This window comes from Cricetulus griseus, chromosome 8, assembly GCF_003668045.3.
Source record: "Cricetulus griseus strain 17A/GY chromosome 8, alternate assembly CriGri-PICRH-1.0, whole genome shotgun sequence".
NCBI classification, from domain to species: Eukaryota; Metazoa; Chordata; class Mammalia; order Rodentia; family Cricetidae; genus Cricetulus; species Cricetulus griseus.
Genome location: NC_048601.1, coordinates 25079398 through 25098445, shown reverse-complemented (window position 1 = coordinate 25098445; position 19048 = coordinate 25079398). Strand labels below are relative to the sequence as shown.

Sequence of the window (19048 nt, the reverse complement as noted above, 5' to 3'; positions counted from 1 at the left end):
CAGGAAATATAATGCCCTCTTCTGGCCTTTGTGGACACAAGCCACATGTGATACAGACATTGATATCAACAAAGCATCTATATACATAAAAATAAATAAAATTTAAAATTATTTTAGGAATAAGCCAAGACTAGAAAAGTAGTAAGGATGTCATATTCATGAATAAAATCCATGAATATGTCATGGAGTAGGAAGGTAACAGAGGAGAGCTAGTTTAGGACAGCATTTTGATAATCAATATCCAGTATCCGGTACATCTTGTTAAATAATGAATTTTCACTTTGTCCAGAAAGCAGCAAAATAGTGAACACATGCTGACTCTTGAGGAAATGTGGCTATGGTCTTCTGGTGTGCAACCAATCTTGCATAATAGTCGGTGTTAACATCCAACAGCAACTAGACTGCCTCTCCACTCTATATACTATGCACAGCAACAGCAAAGAACTGTTGCCATTTCTTCTGTATTTATAACCAATTTTAGAATAATGAGAAAACAGAACTCAAAGATCTGGGAAGAGTTAAGCCAATCACTCACTTTCTCTGCAAGAGCCTCCTCCAAGGTCGTTAGTGCTGTGTCTGTGTTGGTGGTGTCCGCCTGCAGAGACTTGACTCGCTCTTTCAAGCTGCTCATCTGCTTCTCTTTATCTCTCAGTTGTTCCTGGAGATTTTCAATCTGAATGTACATTTATTAAAGGGAAAAAGTCACCAAAAAAGGGTAGAAGAAGGTGCAACAACAATTATTTAAAACTTAAACAAATTATGGTGTATGGGTGTGTTCTCTGTATACATAATTTAAACTTTATTTAAAAATTATATACTAAAACCTTATAACAGCCAGAATTTTGCACCACCACAGAGAAAAGATAAGCATCCTATGGACACAAATACAAAAAGGCCACTCCCCAACAAAAGAAAACAAAGTTGTCTTGTGAGACACAACGTCCCAATGTGCTGAAAGGGACTGCAAGGAATCCATACGAAATAGGGCTCCTTCTAAGATGCCACTGTGAATGCCCAGAGAGATTTCTGCACAACAAATTGAAAGACAAAGAACACTGCAACTAGACAGAAAACCAAATCAGCTGTGTTAAGGAAAAACTGTTCTTGAATGTTAGTGATTAGATTTTTAAATCACCTGATACCTAAACAGCAAGTTATTTTCAATGAAGTGTCTCACTGTGGTCATTTATTTCTTCACAATTAAATGCATTCATTCACTGCAAAGAATTATGGTTTCCTCTACCCAAGTACTAACCAGCCTGACCCTGCTTGGCTTATAAGATCAGACAAGACTGGGCACATTCAGTCGTATATCACTAGACAATTACCAATTTCCCTAGAGCATGCCAGGCAGGAAAATAAAGAGGCAGTCTTTTATTATCTAACATGAGAAGGGAGAAAGAGTGCCCCCATTATAAAGCTGAAACTGAGCAACAGATGAACCTACTGGCTTCCTAAGGAATAGACTGAATTTCAGAGAAATAGGAATGATAGAAGTACCTATTTAAGCATGCATGAAATTTATGCATGAGTAAAATTTTGTGATAATCAAATATAATGGAGTTTATCTAAAAAGAAAAGTCTAACACAGGTGAACTGAAATAGAAATATTTTAAGTTACTTACCCTAAAAAGACTAATTCCTTAAAACAACCTCTCTCATCATGACATTACTGAGTTGGAAATACAGCAGTATATTATACAAGGCTGTCTCCTCCCTACCTGATTTATAACAAGAAAAACTGGTAACAGAGGAAAAGTAAAACTAAATGCAATACTAATGAGGAACACCGAATCTACATACCAATTATACACTGCCACAGATTTACCAACATCTTTTATTCTGGTTTTTATCAGCGTTGCACAGTTGTCAGGAGTCATCACATTTCACTGAGTGGCTTATGAGTGGACATAAATCCACATAAGTCCAGTCAAGTGGAACTGAGTACTCTGCCTTGGAAGCCTTAATCTCTGCCAAGGAGAGCCTTCCTCAAAGTCTCCCAAAGTCTTTCCAAAGAAATCCCAAAGCACTTCCTGCAATCACCTGGACTACTGAAGCAACTGCTTTGACAATACCTCCACAAGCTGTTTTAAGCAGAATTAAATTCACTATAATGAAACCAATCAATCAGAAAGGCCCTGACCTTCATTTTCTGCAAATACTTTCCAATATCAAGTAAAGTCTGGATGAACTGATCATAAACTTGCACAAAGAGAAACACTAATGAACAGTGGATTTTTCTTTCAAGTAAAAGAACCCTAATTTCTATCATACTACACTTTGATAAAGTGTACTAACATGACACAATTAAAACCACAAAGAACAGCCTTTATAATGTCTATTTATTTTGGCCTCTGAACTTTACTTAAAATTAATTATGTTTCTAATTGACGGGCATAGTGGTGAACACCTAGAACTGGGAAAGCAGAAGCAGGAAGATCTGTGAGTTCAAGGTCTGCCTGGTCTACAAAGTGAGTCTTAGGACAACCAGGGCTACACAGAGAAACCCTGTCTTGGACAAAAAAAAAAAAAAAAAAAAAAGAAGAAGAAGGAGAAGGACGACGAGGAGGAAGAGTTTGAGACCAGCCTAGGCTATATAAAAACAATTTCAGTTCAATACCAGTGTACACTGCCATGGTTTTCCCTGTACACACATTTATGATATAGTTTAATCTTTTAGTTAGGAATATTAAAGCATTAACAAAAATTTAACATTACAATATACTATAATAAACTTTGCAACATCACTATTCTTGTGCTTTGGGGTTATTAGGAGTAAAATAAGGGATAATTTAATACAACACTACGATACCACAAGTGGTCTAAGAAACACTTATCTGACATTAGCTACCTGCCTCCTAAATGACTGACTGGAAGCAGTAATCACAGTGTAAATACACTAGACAAATGGATAATTCAAGCCCTGTATCAGAGAAAATGAACAAATAAAATTTCACCACACTCCTGAGAATGGCTCATAATTACAAATTTGTAAGTTTCTGGAATTTTCTGTTCATATTTTCAGATCATAGTTAGCTTCAGGTAACTGAAACTACAAAAGAAAATGGTGAGGGGAAGGTACTACTGAATACAGGAAGTATAGGTAGGACCCTTACAAAAACAAAACCCAAATAGATTTTAATTGCAAGAAAGGGAATTTCCTAAGGGACTTATTCATCGTATAGAACACTACATTCTAAGACCTTTTACATAATGAACTGGATAAAAAGCAGTAAAAACTGGTGAGTTCAAAATCACTGCCTGTCAAGATCTGTCAGGAAGCAATTACAAAAATAGTTGAAATTCTTTTTACATCCTGTTGGCATATGTTAAAACTTTGCACAGCTGGGGCTGTAGAGACTCAGTAATTAAGAGCATTGGCTGCTCTTCTAGAAGACCCAGGTCTGGTTTCCAACACCCACATGGTGACTCAGAACTGTGTAACTCCAGTTCCAGGAAATACGATGCCCTCTTCTGGCCTCTGCAGTCTCCAGGTATGCATGTAGTGTGCAGGTACACAGCTTAATGTACTGAAATTGCTAAAAGACTAAGCCTGAGGCAACAGTAACAGCATAACTGTGTTCATTACCTCAGTGACTATCATGTGTGTGAACTAATACATTCAGTTTTCCAATTACAATGGCTAACCAGATAAACCATCTGGGATAACAAAAACCCAGTATGTTTTTTAATAATAAGCACACTAGGCTTAGTTTCCAGAAGAAACTAAGAAGAAAAACTTCATCTCTTATTTTCAACACCAACAAAGTCAGTGAAAGTTAAAGACAAAGCCAAAAGAGACTGGCCAAAGTGAGCTTGGGTCCCCAGGGCATAGGCAAACATTACAGCTCCTGCTCTCAAGGAGCTAGAATGGAGAAATGTGGTTGTTACTTACTGCTGTATAAAAGAGAGAGGGGGAGGAGGGAGAGAGGGAGAGATTACTAGAATATGTCCAAGATTTTCCCAATTTAAAAGCCAGGCTTAGAAGCTGGAGAGGTGGTTCAAAGGTTGACAGCCCTTCCTGCCCTTACACAGGACCTGACATCAGTTGCAAACATCCATGTCAAGCATCTCACAAGCACATGTAACTCCAGCTCCAGGGAATTTAAAAATCAGGAGTCCAATTCTAAGCACACTGTGAACCCTGGCCATCTGTTATTGCCTCCTGTATTCTCTGAGCACAGGGTTATACAAATGTATATAGATATGAACAGTACATAAGTACTGGAAAACTATGATAGGTAATGCAGCCCAGGAAAACCAAGACAGCTCAGTCAAGTGGCTAATAACCTGGCTACTACCACAGCCATCACTGTGTCAAAAGTACCAATTACTTCCCAGGATACCTTCCCAGAGAACTCAAATGTCAAACAACAGGATGACAATGGAAACCAGTTCCTATTGTCCTTGCTCATGGAATAATGTGTACACTGAGAAGCAATGTGGGGTAAGTATCACACAGAAGAAAACATCTGTTCAGGGATGCTTAAATTCTTCCTAGAAAGTTAAATTACAGTAGCCCACTGCAGACAAGTTTCCTACATTTTTCAGTGAAAATGCTCAGGGCTAAAAAGGAGAATACTGAATTTTATTTCTTTCCTAAATAATTTTAACAGGACAATAAAGATGGTTTTATTCACTGAAGTCAAATTCATTATGTGAGAATTGGTTATGATTTTCTCACAGGCCACGTAATTTCAGAGTCTATATTATGCACAGATAAAGCTCTAATGGAAATTTTTGGAGTATATAATACAAAGAGCTGTTAAGATAGCTCAGTGTGTAAGAACGGTTGCCATTACCCATCAAAACCGGAGCTCAATCCATGGAATCCACATGGTGGAAGGGAGAACCAACTCTCAAAAGTTGTTTACAGAACGGTAAAACAACAGGATGTTCAAAGAGAAGGTAAAAATACTCCTTCCTTAGGGAAGCTGGTTAAAACAGGAAGTGAACAAATCAAAACTGCTTCAGTCAGTCAGTCCCTGAAACTGAGCAGATCCCTAGCCTCTCCCTCCCACACAGTATATAACAGTAAGGACTTCCCTCCTGCACAGTGCATAACAACAGTAAGGACTTCCCTCCCCTGCAGTATATAATAACAGTAAGGACTTCTCTGCCCTACAGTATATAACAGTAAGGACTTCCCTCCCCATATATATATATATATATATATATATATATATATATATATATATATATATCAACAGTAAGAACTGCTGGGGAAAGACTGAGAAAAGCTGAACTGCTTAGCAGAGGGTAAGACAAAGTAGCCTGAAGAAACAGATCAGCCAGGGCCCAAAAGAATCAAAGTCAGGCATAGCTACTGGAAGAAGCTCAGACCAACTGAATCATAAGGAAGAGACGCCTTCCAGCTGCTGAGCTGCCTTCAGGTTGTACAATGTGCCCCAGCTTTCTAGCTTCCGTGAATTGCCTCTGTGCTGGGGTAGGCTTTTGGTGAGGCATCTGTGTTTGAGTCATTCCTATTCCTGAAAGTAACCCCAGTAAAACTCATTGATTCACCAACGTGGACTTTGATCCTATCCAAACTCTGGGCTGTCATCAGCTCCCCATCTAGGTGAGCACACATGTGTTCAAGTCTTCCCAAGAATAGTGTCACACAATAATGATGACATAAATAGACTCTAAATTTCACACAAGTTAATGGGGAACCAAAAATAGCTATGTATCACTAAATTTAAAAAAAAATATGATGGAAAGAATAGCTTATTAATACCATACCACAAATACCAAAACTTCAAAAAAAAAGCCACAGAATACAGAGACCAATAAAAGAGACATTCTAAAACGTAAGTTTTGAAATATGCCACAAAATTGATGTTATTAAAAAATTAACTGACTATACAGACATTCATGCACACAGTCAAGAACCAAACATTTGAAAGTTACAGCAAACTAAACGTGTTCCATTTTTAATTGGGGGGGGGGGGGAATGCTACAAAACACTAAAAAGTAAACCTATGAAGAGACACTTTGCAGAAATGAAAATGCAAAGACCTTAAATACATAAAACTACATTCCATCTTATTTACAAGGAAAGAAATACAACCATAATGACAAACTATTTCCTCATTACCAGGTTGGCAGAAGCAAAGGCTGATAAAACCTACTCCAGATGGGTCTTCAGGGGAAACACTTTCCTACACTGCTGGTATGGAACAGCTGATGCTTGGGAAGGTCCTCAAAATCATAAATGCCTAGCATTTCACCAAGGTATTCTATTGCAAGGAGTTGATCCTAGAAAGGTAATTTATACAAATTCAAGCTAAATATAAACAATTCTTATCTTAGCATTATTTTATATAAAGCAGAAAATGTGGGCATGCCAACCAGTATAAACTTTGCTAACAAAGCTATAAAACATCTATACAATGATAACACCTTTGGTACACCTATCTTTAGGTGGAACTTAAAAACATTAACTTTAAAAAAAAAAAAGGAAAAATAATAGTAAGGAATGGTAAGGTGTGTGTCAAAACACACACACACACACACACACACACACACACACACACACACACACACACAATGCAGGTGTCAGGAAGAATATCTCAAAAATGTAAACAGAATATGAATATATATTTGCTTCTGTATGTGCAGGCTATCTCTGAAGCACAGAGGAAGTGACAGTGTGGGTAAAAAGATCTTTTAAAACAACAAATTAGCATGCACTAACAAAACAGTCAAGTGATATCTAAAAGTGTTTAAAGCTTTATAATTACAAAATGTAAATAAGAGTACGTGAACTTAAACTGAAAACACAGGACATGATCCTCTGCAAATAAAAAGCCTAAGACTTTGCCAAGTTCGGCAAAGAAAGATCTTCCTTGGTGACTTAGCAAGTTAATAATAAACTATGAAAATGTCAAAAATTAAAAAAATAAATAAAAGAGATAAAGAAAAAAAGAAAATGTCAAAAATTGCAAATCTATCATTTCAACAGAAATGAACCATAAATGGCATGTCTATAGTTATTCCTCAAGGAAAGCTTTTATGTATGTTAAAAACTAGAAAAAATACTAGTAGTTTTATTTTTTTCCAAAATAAGCCCATTTCTAATCATGATTACGGTCAAAGAGGTGAGCCAGTCTTCCCTTATTGCATGTTACTACATCATAAGGAGTGCTGCAATTGAGGGATGCAGCAAAGCAGCTCAGCTTGCAGATCGGCCCTGTACACTATATGCTTATTACAGCAGTAAGCCTTAGTCTTCAAAATTGTCACCTAAGTAATGAATATTCCAATTAAAGACAGTAGAGGCAGGTTAGCTGGCCAAATACTGTGTCAATTTCTAGGACACTTCTGAGAAACAGGATGAGAAAACTTAGACAGTAACACTGCTGATACCGTGAAAGACTGAGCATATAGAGCTCCTACAACAGTGGTTCCCAGTTCTCTGTAAAATCTAAACAGAAGGAGAGGGTGCACCGATTAAAGTCTCTTTATTCAAGAAAACACCAGGGCAAAACACAGGCCAGAGCGAGGTTATAGAACCCAGCAAGCGCAGCCAGAACAAAAAGGGGCTCGGGTCTCCACGAGCCGTCCTTAAGAAGCCTCCCTTATGTCACCTTGGCTTTTCTACACCACGCCCTTATGGGCGAGTCCCGGGTCCACCTGGTACCTGTCCCAGGGTGGGGGCTAGGGTGTCTCCCTACAAGAGGGCTCTAATGGCCAGGGCCAGAGTGCTCAGAACAGGGTATGAGAATAGGGTATGTCATAAGCAGGCCACTGTGCCTCAGATCATCTGTGCCTTACCTTCTTTTGAAGAACATTGACCTTCCGTTCCTTCACATCCAGCATGTCCTTGAGGTCGTGTATCTCACCAGCTTGTGTACCCTTCTCCTCAGCCATATCTTGAATTTGTTTGGTTTTTTTATTCAGCATCGTCTCCTTTTCTTCCAAACGCAATCGAAGAGCATCCACCTAAGAACAGAAGGTTTACAGACAATGAACGGGACAGAAAGGAGAGGAATACTGCTATGAAATCTTTTTGTACCCTATGAAGACTTGTCACTTAGGTTGGTTAAATAAAAAACTGAATGGCCAATAGCAAGGGGGATTTTCAGGGTAAAGAGGATGCTGGGAAGAAGGGCACAGGAGATGCCAAGAGATGCCAGCCAGAGACAAGAGGAAGCAGGAAAGCAGCATGGGCAGTACACTGTAAGGGTAATAAAGCCATGAGACAGAAAGCAAATTAATAGAAATGGGTTAACATATAAGAGCTAGTTAGAAACAAGCCTAAACCATCAGCTGAGCTTTCATAATTAATAATAAGTCTCTGCATCATTATTTGGGAGCTAGCTGGCGGGACAAAGAAAGACTAGCTACAGAACAGAATTCCTTGGAATAGAGTTGCCCATATTTTAAAAATAATAAAACTGGGATTCAGGGTAGTTAAATTAATTTATTTTAAAAATAACAATAAAAAGTGAAGTGATTAGAACTTAAAACATTCCAAATTTACCATATTCAAAGGATATCAGATAAAAAGTATTACATTTCTGCAGGGGCTTCCCCGATTAGCAGAGTATACAAAAAGTGACATCTTGGGCATAGGAAGAAGTGGTTCACTCTGCTAAGTCGTTCCCCTCGGGGAACAGAGCAGAGCTCAGCTGTAAGCACTCTCTAGGAGAGGAGCAGGGTTGCTATGTCCTGTGAGGAGAGCATCCCCTCACTGCACTGCACCCCAGTTTCAGGTAGCCTGGCTTCCCAACAAGTCAGAATGCCTCCCCTCCAGAGTTTACCAGTCAGAAAGACTGCTGAAAAAGCCAACATTTGACTGGGGTTTAATGACAAATAAAACCTCACTAGATCTGAAACAGAAAGCAAAAGTAATCTAGGAAAGAGAATATTTTGAAACATAAACACTCAACACAGCATGTTTTAGTAAACTCATTTGAGATGGACGATCATAAAGCAAAAGAAGGGCATGGGATGATCCTAAAATGACACATGGGAAGCCCCAACTGCCAAATACAGAACTTAAATTTATCCTGTTTGCAAATGAAAGTCAATAAAAGACTTGTAAAATGATGGTCAATATTAAATTCCACAAAATTAACTATTCTGGTCACTGGAAACACAAAGACAATTGTTATTCCCTACCTTTTGCAGACGTTAGAACCTAATGGAGAAGACAGCAGCATCAGGGAGCACTAAATATTTTTCAGTGAGCACTAAAACTGAAGCATAGTGTTTTCTAAAAGTACAGAATAGGTACTGGAGAGATGGCTCCATGGGTAATGACCAAGCATGACAAGCTGAGCCCAATCCCCAGAACACACACTGGAAGAGAACTGGCTTACAATCCATCCTCTTACCTCCACATGCATACACTATATACGTAAGTTTAGGACAAAGAAAACCTCAGCTTGAAGGTGTGTGACTGGATGCTAGAGAAGCCTGGACAACTTATGAAGGATGAGCAGATGCCGGCTAATGAGGTAGATACCAAGAGAACCTTTCTGGTGATCAAAGGAGATGTTCACATCTCAAGAAGCTACACACAGAATGGTTACGGCTAAGGACAGGTAGAAAGTTAACAGGGAAGGGGGCTAAAGACAGGTCCACATCAATGTCAGGTCTAGAAACTTGAATTTTATTGTTCATACAAAGGAAGGAAGAATCTTATTTCTTAAAAGTCTCCCTGACAATAACTGACTTACATGATAATGATCTAAAATGCCCCAACAAACTAGAAATCCGAACACCTCACTCTTCAGTTTCTTACAACTGCAAAAGTAAAGTACCATGAATAGGGCAGCTTAAGACAGAAACTATTTTCCCCACCGGATATGGAGGTTAAGAAAAGTCTAAGAGTAAGGGTGCCTGTAGGATTAAGCCTCCCACTGAGCTCTCAGCTGGCCATGCCACCGTGTCTTTGCAGCACCATCACAGACTCTAACCCTTCGCCATGGTGTTCTGTCACAGCAACAGAAGCCTAAGACACAGCCTATTTAAATATAGGTTATCCAAATCAATCTGAGGTTTGGGTAGAAAAGTATTTGTGATGGACACTATTAAAACTTAAAACCCATACTGCTATAAAACCCTCCAAAATGCTAACCTATAACAAACGTTTTTAATTAACAGATGAGCACTCATGTACACACACAAGTGTGCACATGGAGAAACATGAACACACTAACGATTGAAAATGAAGAAACCAGGAATCTAGAATGGTATATGCTAGGAGTTGTGCCATGCCCCGCTTTCTAGTTTTTGCTTGCTTCTGTGACGGGGCTTTGGAGAAATCTCAGGAGATAAAAAGAAAGATCTCAGGGCAAAACAATCTGTGTGAGGCTGGCACAGATACGGCAGCTCTAGGAGATCCTGAAGGATAATAGGGCTAGGAATAGAGCCACACTGCTCCATTCTCCAAACTCTGTGATCAAAAGACTTCAATACTCCTCAAAGTTACAGCTATGAAAGGCCCTAAGCAGCTTTTAAAGTTAAACCTGTCAATATTTATTAAACTCTCAATTGAAACTTATATAGCTCTAGGGCAGAGGGTATAGCTCACAGGAAGCACTGGGAGTTCAGTCCCCAGCATCACATTATTATATAGCAATTTCCTTCAGGTTAAAACATTCCCTCCTAGAGAAAGTCTCCTTAAGATTCTATAAGTCCACGTGTTTAGGAATACTGAAACTTATAAGATTCACAAGGCCCCTCCCCAAGTTTATAGAAACAATTAACTTCTCCTAGGGAGCTACCTAGAACAAACTAGTTGAGCTACCTAAAGGAGAGTTTGTAACCTGCTAAGCTGACTCCATGACGTACAGAGAGCTCTACAGTTCAGGATTTTGTGAGTGGGGGTAGGCTTTTCAGTGATACAACTGCCTTGAGACGTGCTCCTGTAAGTACACCCAATAAACTACTGATTCAGCAAGTTAGACCTCTGTGGAATTGTTTCTTAGGTCTGTTGTCAGGTCCCTACCTGGGATGAAGAAACACTTGTGTCCCATCTCACACAACACACATAAGCCAGATGTAGCAGCACGAAAGGGGACTGGTCATTTTAAGATGGGCTGACCCTGGGAACAAGGGAGTTACACACTGAAAGCCTTAGAAATTGCTGGCAAGGACAGGACCAATCAGAGAGAAGGAAGGGAAGTTATGAAGGGAAATGACACCAGAAGCCTATAAAAAGTCTAACCCAGAGACCCTGGGCAGACTCTCACCTGTGGGTTCCTTCCCATCCCCTTGATGGAAACTAGATCTATTCTAATATATTCTAATAAAGCCTGTCATTTTTGTTCTTTTGTTTGTTTGTTAGCCCCTTCTCTGTGGCTGGTTCTTCTCCATTTGGGCTTTTTTGCTGACATCTCAATCTCTGTCATTTTCACTCTCTAGGGTCTGTGTCTGTCACTCCTATTTTAGACTGTGGCCACTTTCATGTTCACTCTACCTGGCGTCAGCCAGGATCTGCAAATGTCATCTTCACTTTTCTGGTAGAAACCATTCCCCATTCCCTACTCCACTGGCCCTCCTCTCTTCAACTGTCACTTCTATTTCCTGTCACTTTCACTGTATCTACATGGGTCTTCTTTCCATGACAAACTTGGTAGTACTGTCCCTCACCTAAGACCCCACAGACAAAGGCAGGAAGATGTTTGTTAAATTACATTAGCAAGTCCATTATAGAAGCTTTGTATGGGGCTGGAAAAATGCCTCAATGGTTAAGAGCACTAGCTGATCTTCCAGGAGACCAGGGTTTGATTCCCAGTATCACATGGCAGCTCACAATTGTCTGTAACTATGTTTTCAGGGGACCCAATGCCCTCTTCTGGTCTCTGTGGGCACCTCACATGAAAGTGGCACAAAGACATACATACAGACAAAATACCCATGCACATAAATTTTTTTAACTTTTGATATAAAACACATATTGCCTTAAAAATATAGCAAGAAAGCATAATTGTGTAAAATATTTCAAATCCTTTAATGACTGTGTTTTGGGGGAGGAGATTAATCTAAGACTAAATACACTTTTTATATTAGTAGTTCTCAACCTTCGTAATGTTGTTTAATACATTTGACATTTAATAAATTCTTTTTTTTTTTTTTGGTTTTTTGGTTTTTTGGTTTTTTGAGACAGGGTTTCTCTGTGTGGCTTTGGAGCCTATCCTGGCACTCACTCTGTAGACCAGGCTGGCCTCAAACTCACAGAGATCCGCCTGCCTCTGCCTTCTGAGTGCTGGGATTAAAGGCGTGCGCCACCAGTGCCCAGCTACATTTAATAAATTCTTACATTAATGCTTTAATACAGTTCCTCATGATGTGGTGACCCACAACATAACATCATTTTCATTGCTATTTCATAACTATAATTTTGCTACTGTTATGGATCAAAATGTAAATATCTGTGTTTTCCAATGATCTTAGGCGACTCCTGTAAAAGGGTCATTTCACCCTCCCTCCAAAGAGGTCATGCCCCACAGACTGAGAACCACTGCTTTATATCATCTAATACAGCTTAAAAGAAAGACTGAAAAGAAATGAATCTTGGGGCTGGAGAAATGGCTCAGCCATTCTTGCTTGTTATTCCAGAAGACCCAAGTTTGATACCCAGCACCCACATGACAGGTCACAATCATTTGTAACTCCACTTCCAGGGTATACAACACTCTTCTGGCCTCCACGGGCACTTCACACATATGGTACACAGAAATGTATGTGGTTCAAACACTCATACACATAAAATTTTTCAAAACTTCATATTGTCCAATTATTCACATGACAAAATAAAGTTCAATAGGAAAATGTTGGAACTTAGTATACTCAACAAGATTCCTACCATAAAAGCTAATGAAAAGACAAGCCATAGATGAGAAAAAAATACTTAAAATCATAAATTTGATTTCAAAATACTTCCATTCATAAAATATAGACAGCTGTCAAAATTCAAGACAACAATTTTAATGTGAAAAGATATAAACAGAAATCTCACTGCACAACATAAATAGCATTAGTTACTTTTGCCCTTACAGTAACAAAATATCTAACAAAGCAAAGGACAAAGAGTTTCTTTTGTTTGCAGTTTAAAAATGGGTATATTTGGAGGTCAAGAGATGGCTCAGTGGTTAAAGCACTGGCTGCCCCTCCAGAGTACTTGGGTTCAATTCCCAGCACACACATGGCAGCTCACAACTGTCTGTAACTCCAGTCCAAAGGGATCTGACATCCTCAAAAGACATACATGAAGGAAAAACACCAATGAACATAAAATAATAAATCTTTTTTTTTTAATGGGTATAGTCCATTAGGATGACAGGAACAAGGGCCACTGGTTACACTGTGTCTGCTGGATACAGTGTTGCATCCAGAAAGCAGAGAACAGCGATAGACAAGAAGTGGGTCCAGGCTACAAAACCTCAAGACCTTATCCCAAGGATCCATTCCAAGAAGGGTGCCTCAAAGTAACACAATCTTCCCAAACAGTGACCCCAGATGGCAACCAAGTGTCCACATGTGACACACACACACACACACACACACACACACACACACACACACACACACGAATTTGTGGGGGACATTTCACTTCACATTCAAACCACAACACCTAACAATGAGCACATTTTGAAAAGAGCCTACAAAATACCACTAAAAAATAGTAAAATGCATAAAATTTAAAAGATTTCCCAAAGCAATAATTAAAAACATACATTAACAGTGGAAATACAAACTGAAACTACTTATGTATATTGGTATGTATTTATTTCTACCTTAATATAGTTTTTCATAATCTGGGAACAAAAAGTTTCCACTCCACCTGCATTTCTTAGTTAGTGGTTTCTACTGTTGTAAAGAGACGCTATGATCACAGAAACTCTTATAAAGGAAAGCATTTTATTGGAGCTGACTTTTAGTTCAGAGGTTTAGTCCACTGTCATCACGGTAGGCAGCATGGTGACATGAAGGCAGACATGCAGTGCTGGAGAGACAGCTGAGAGCTCTACATCTGTATCTTTATCAGCAGGCAGCAGGAAAAGAGTGCCACACAGGGCCTGGCTTGAGCATCTGTGACCTCAAAGCCTGCCCCCAATGACATACTTCCTCCAATAAAGCCACACGTCCCAATAGTGCTACTCCCTATGAGCCTATTAGGGCCATTTTTTCATTCAAACCACCACAATTTCTTTCTCACTTCCCAACATAAATGCTGCAGGGCGGGAGAGACCAGAAAGTAATATCAAAGACAACAAAATAATCTGAGTCACTTTGTGATGGCTACTTTAGAGAATATTGTGGAAGTTCCTTAGAGAGTTAAACATGCACAGTTACAGTTACTACATGATCCACAATTCACTCTGAGTGAACAGTATTATCCACAAAAAGACTTACACACGGTGTTCACAGAAGCTTCATTTGTGACAGCCAAGAACTAGGACAACTCAAGTGCTGACTGGGATCTATTTAAACTGTGGGAAAGTCTTTGTCTCTCAAGTTCTTTCAAGTATTAATTTCAGGAAAATGGAAGGCTGTCCATCTCTAAGTTGGGGATGATAATACAGCAGGCAGATGTCCCTCATCACTTCTCAGTGCTCATCATTCCAATGGCCCAGAGTCTCACAGGAGTATCTGAGAGGCTTCCCGTACACGGCTGCTTTGCCCAGCATATGTAGATGCATTAGGTGCACTCTTGCATTAGATTTCTAAATCAGTTTAATATTAATAGCAGGGAATATGACAATGCTGATCAGTTACAAACACCTGCATGCCATTCTGAGGGACTGCCAAGTACAAGACCCACACAAACTGGTGGGTGCAAAAGGGAAAGAATGAGAACTCATTATAAATACACACTTCTGATGCAAGAGTGGCTGGAAACATGACCTTTGATACAAAAAGAAAAATCTTGTATCATAAATATTAGATAAAGAAACTATCAAAGTCTCTGCCTTAATTGCTAAATTAACTTTACTCAATATTCAACTCAAATTGTGTGTGTGTGTGTGTGTGCGCGCGCGTGCGTGCATGCATGTACACACACTTTTTTATGCCATACAGAATTTAAATGTGCTGGTCAGGTGATCTAAAATTTTTAAAAACCACTTTGATATAGCTGTATTGATTTGCTATGAATTCTGCAGCAACCTTATTATACAAACCATACAAAACCCTGAAGGAAAACACCTCAAAGGACACACAGTCATCACTCTAACAGGAAGATAAAGCCTTGCTTATCCACATCAACTGATCACAAGGAACATCAACCTTGTTTGCCAAGCATCAAAGTCTGTGGTAAATTTGGTAGGCCAGCTTACTAAAAACACAAGATTTTCCTCTACCAATGGAAACAGAAAAATATCTGCCTTTCTGCAGTGGCTTCACAATTCTGATCACACAACTATAAAGTATCCTTGCTTTGTCTTACAAAGCAAATGCACACTTGTACAATAAACTGAAGGGGGAAAAAACTGCTTGTTCCCTTTTGTGTCTCTCTTGGCTATGTCACTGAGAATCTTCTAACTCTGAATGAACCTTTTCAACATTCTCTACACAGTGCAAACAGCTTCTTCTGGAGAAACGAAACCTACAGGCTCTATCACCATAATGACAGTTTCTAAATTTTTACTTATGGCCCTGACCAGTTCTAAAGCCCCCTGGGATTCAAAGGATATTTCCTATTTAAGCCAGTGCTTCCATTAATAATTTTAGATTTTTTTTTTCCCATTTAGGTCCTTTCAAAAAACAACCAAAGATGACTAATGTAGATTAAATTAATGTATGTTAAATCCAAATCTAAGTTTCTTTCTTGTTATTTCTTGTATTTTCCCCATAATTTGCAGAATTACACAACAGAAATAGACAGACCCAAGGTATAGAGTGTTCAATCTGAAATTACATCATCTTGTTCAGTAAGATATCACAGAGGGAAAAGGAGTTGTGTCACCAAGCCTAAGGGTGACTTGGATCCCCAGTTGGAAAGAACCAATTCCTGCAAATGGTTCTCTAACAAATAGTAGTGAGCACCAATACCTGCAAATTGTTCTCTAACCTCCATACATGGGACGTAGCACGTGTCTACATGCATGCATGAACACAAACACGCATGCACACACACAAGACAGATGTAAGGGGCTGGGAGATGGCTCAGTGGTTAGGAACATGCTTCACAATAATGAGTACAAAAGTTTGAATCCTAGCATCCATGAAACACAGATATAGAAGTAAATAACAGTTAAAAATCTACACGTTAAACTCCAAATTTTAGAGACTCTGGGAGTAACTCAGTGACATCACATGCTTAGCATAGACAAGGTCCTAGATTAAATCTGGGCACCACATAAAAAAATGACAAATGATAACAACAACAACAATCTCCTAATTTTAAAGTTGAGGGAATCAGGGACCAAACTAATTAACTGGTTTCCCATAACTACTTTTGGCATCATTACCAGACAAAGAAGATTAGAAAAGTGATATATGACCAAAGAACTAAAATCATAAAAACCACACAAGCAAACATATTTCAAAATATGTGTCTAGTGAGAGAGAAAGAGAGTGTGTGTGTGTTTTAGTCAGTATTCAATTGTTGTGAAGAGGCACCATGACCACAGAACTCTTTTTTTTTTTAAGCATTTAATTGAGGTTTGCTTATAGTTCAGAGGCTTAGTCCATTATCAGTCTTGAGTTCCTTATAAAAAATTGAGGAGCTGAAAGTACATTGGCTGCCAATGCCACATTGTCCCCATTGATGCTCCCTTTCCTCACATTAATGTACTTGTGATGCCAGTTGCAATCTCTCTGAAAGACTCCAAGCCTTTGAAAGTAAAATCCCACATCAATATCCAGCTTGGCAGCTCTCCCAGTTCAACATCCATCAGTTTCTTCTTCATCAACAGTACAAATGACTCCATCTTGGAATTCTGGTGATCCCAGATACTTGGGGTTTTGTTTTGTTTTTTTGGGGGGGGGGTTGGTTTTGTTTTATTTTGTTTTTGGAGTCTCACCATGTAGCCTAGACTGACCTTGAACTCTTGGCAATCCTAATGCCCATATACAGTTACATAATAATTAATACAGAGGGTTAGCATCAGTCCTTGGTTTAACCCAAAATCTTTACTTTTTTTTTTAACCATTTTGTTTGTTTGTTTTTCAAGACAGGGTCTCTCTGTATATTTCTTTGCTGCCCTAGAACTTACTTTGTAGACCAGGCCTTGAACTCACAGAGATTTGCCTGCCTCTACCTCCCAAGTACTAGGATTAAAGGTGTGGGCCACCACCACCCCAACCTCTATTTTTGGAGTTCTTTTTATTATAATTTCATACATGTATACAATGTATCTTGATCATATCAACCCAACTCCCCTTTCACACTCCCAAGAAGTCCCCTGAATATTTAGTCCTCCCATTTTCACATTCTCTTTTTTAATAATCCATTGAGTTCAACTAGTGCTGCCTGCAAGAGTATGAACAACCAACCAGAAGTTACACCCCCTCCCAGCAGCCATCAACAGCTCCTCAACTAGCAGGAGATCTTTATAGGCTCTGCCCACATCTGCACGAGGATTACTGACAGGCTTGACCTTGTGCAGATAAATCTCTACTTTCAACTATTATTTCTTCTTTTTAAGATGTATTTATTATGTATACAGTGTTCTGTCTGCATGTACCTGCATGCCAGAGGAGGGCACATCTCATTATAGATGGTTGTGAGCCACCAGGTGGTTGCTTGGAACTGAACTCAGGACGTCTGGAAGAATAGCCAGTGCTCTTAACCTCTGAGCCCTCTTTACAGCCTTCAACTATTATTTCTACTAAAGTTTGATCACCTCTGTGAAGGTCAACAGATTAAAAGAGAAATTTATAATCAGAGGCAATTTCAATAATATTGTATAGTTCTGAACACCAGAAGTCCTCATCCTAGACATCCTAGAAGATGGGAGGAGGGACTATCACACAGACCTTTCCCCAGATTAATGTTTTCCTTCAAGAATTTTTAATTGAGGGGTTGGGAGTTGGCTTACTCAGTAAAATACTTGTAAAAGCATGAGAACCTGAGTTAAATCCCAAAATGCATCTGTAACCTCAACACTGAAGAAAAGGAGATAAAAAGATCCCCAGGACTTTCGGGCCAGTCAACCTAGCCTAACCAACAAGCTCCAGGGCAGGCAAGCTAGCCTGCCTTAAATACACAAGGTAAATGGCACCTGAGGAACAACACCTCGAATTGGCCTCAGGCCTCCACACATAAGCTCACATACAAATACACCCACACAAATGCTCATTACACATACACATACGGAAGAATTTTTAAAAAGTTCCATAATCCCTGCTCTTTTTCATATGTTTAATTCACTATTTCACACATCAAATCAAACAGCTGCAATAAAGAGAACAAAATCAATTAGGAATAAAATATAAGATGGCAGCATTTAAGCAATTAGTATAAACTGTCTTTTCTTGGGCTCTAACAAAAGAAAGTTGCCTGGGGAAAAACTGTTGTCAAATATCACTAGAGAAATTATTTGGAAGCAAGTGATATTAAATAAATGTATTAAATTCTTAAGATTCCCCAAAATTTATAAAGAAGCTTATTTTTACAACCTAACAGTTAGGAGGCTATATTGGAGCAACTGTCCTAATAATTTACAGAGGTAATTCCTGAGGCTCAGCTACTCCTACCCTGGCTAGAGGCAAATATAAAACCATTCAAGAGCAATAACAAATACAGTCGTTACCATCCATGGTAGAAGACACCAATCACAAGGCCATCTGTATAAGACCTAGCTAAGAAGATATTCAAGCTGGGTACAAAGGGAACGGTGGATTGCCAGAGGAGAAATTTTATCAGACCATGACAAACTTTTACAGATTTGCATGGTCATTAACCAACTGCTTGATCCCAAGCTACCAGTAGCAAGCTGGAAGTGAGACAGACCTTTAAGACACTGGCACAGCCTTCTGAATTGTTTTGTGGCAATGCATGTTCAAGCTACCAAAATGAAAACCCTCTTTATAAATGAAGAACTGAAGGCAGTATTTCCTATATTATTTCACATTTGAAATTCTTTAA

The 19048-nt window shown here is 39.0% G+C and overlaps 1 protein-coding gene across 6 annotated transcripts in view; it reads right to left on the bottom strand.

Moving 5' to 3' along the window:
* The window catches only part of Erc1 (ELKS/RAB6-interacting/CAST family member 1), a 307389-nt gene that overhangs the window by 219080 nt on the left and 69261 nt on the right, over positions 1-19048 (bottom strand). For all 6 annotated transcript variants that reach the window (XR_004770988.1, XM_027429286.2, XM_027429282.2 and 3 more), the window contains 2 exons: positions 7777-7944; positions 536-673 (listed from right to left, as the gene is read on the bottom strand). Coding sequence is in view for 5 of the 6 variants with exons in the window: in XM_027429286.2 (XP_027285087.1) it covers positions 536-673; positions 7777-7944 (306 nt within the window). In the remaining variant the exon portion in view is untranslated. The remainder of the gene's footprint in view (positions 1-535; positions 674-7776; positions 7945-19048) is intronic.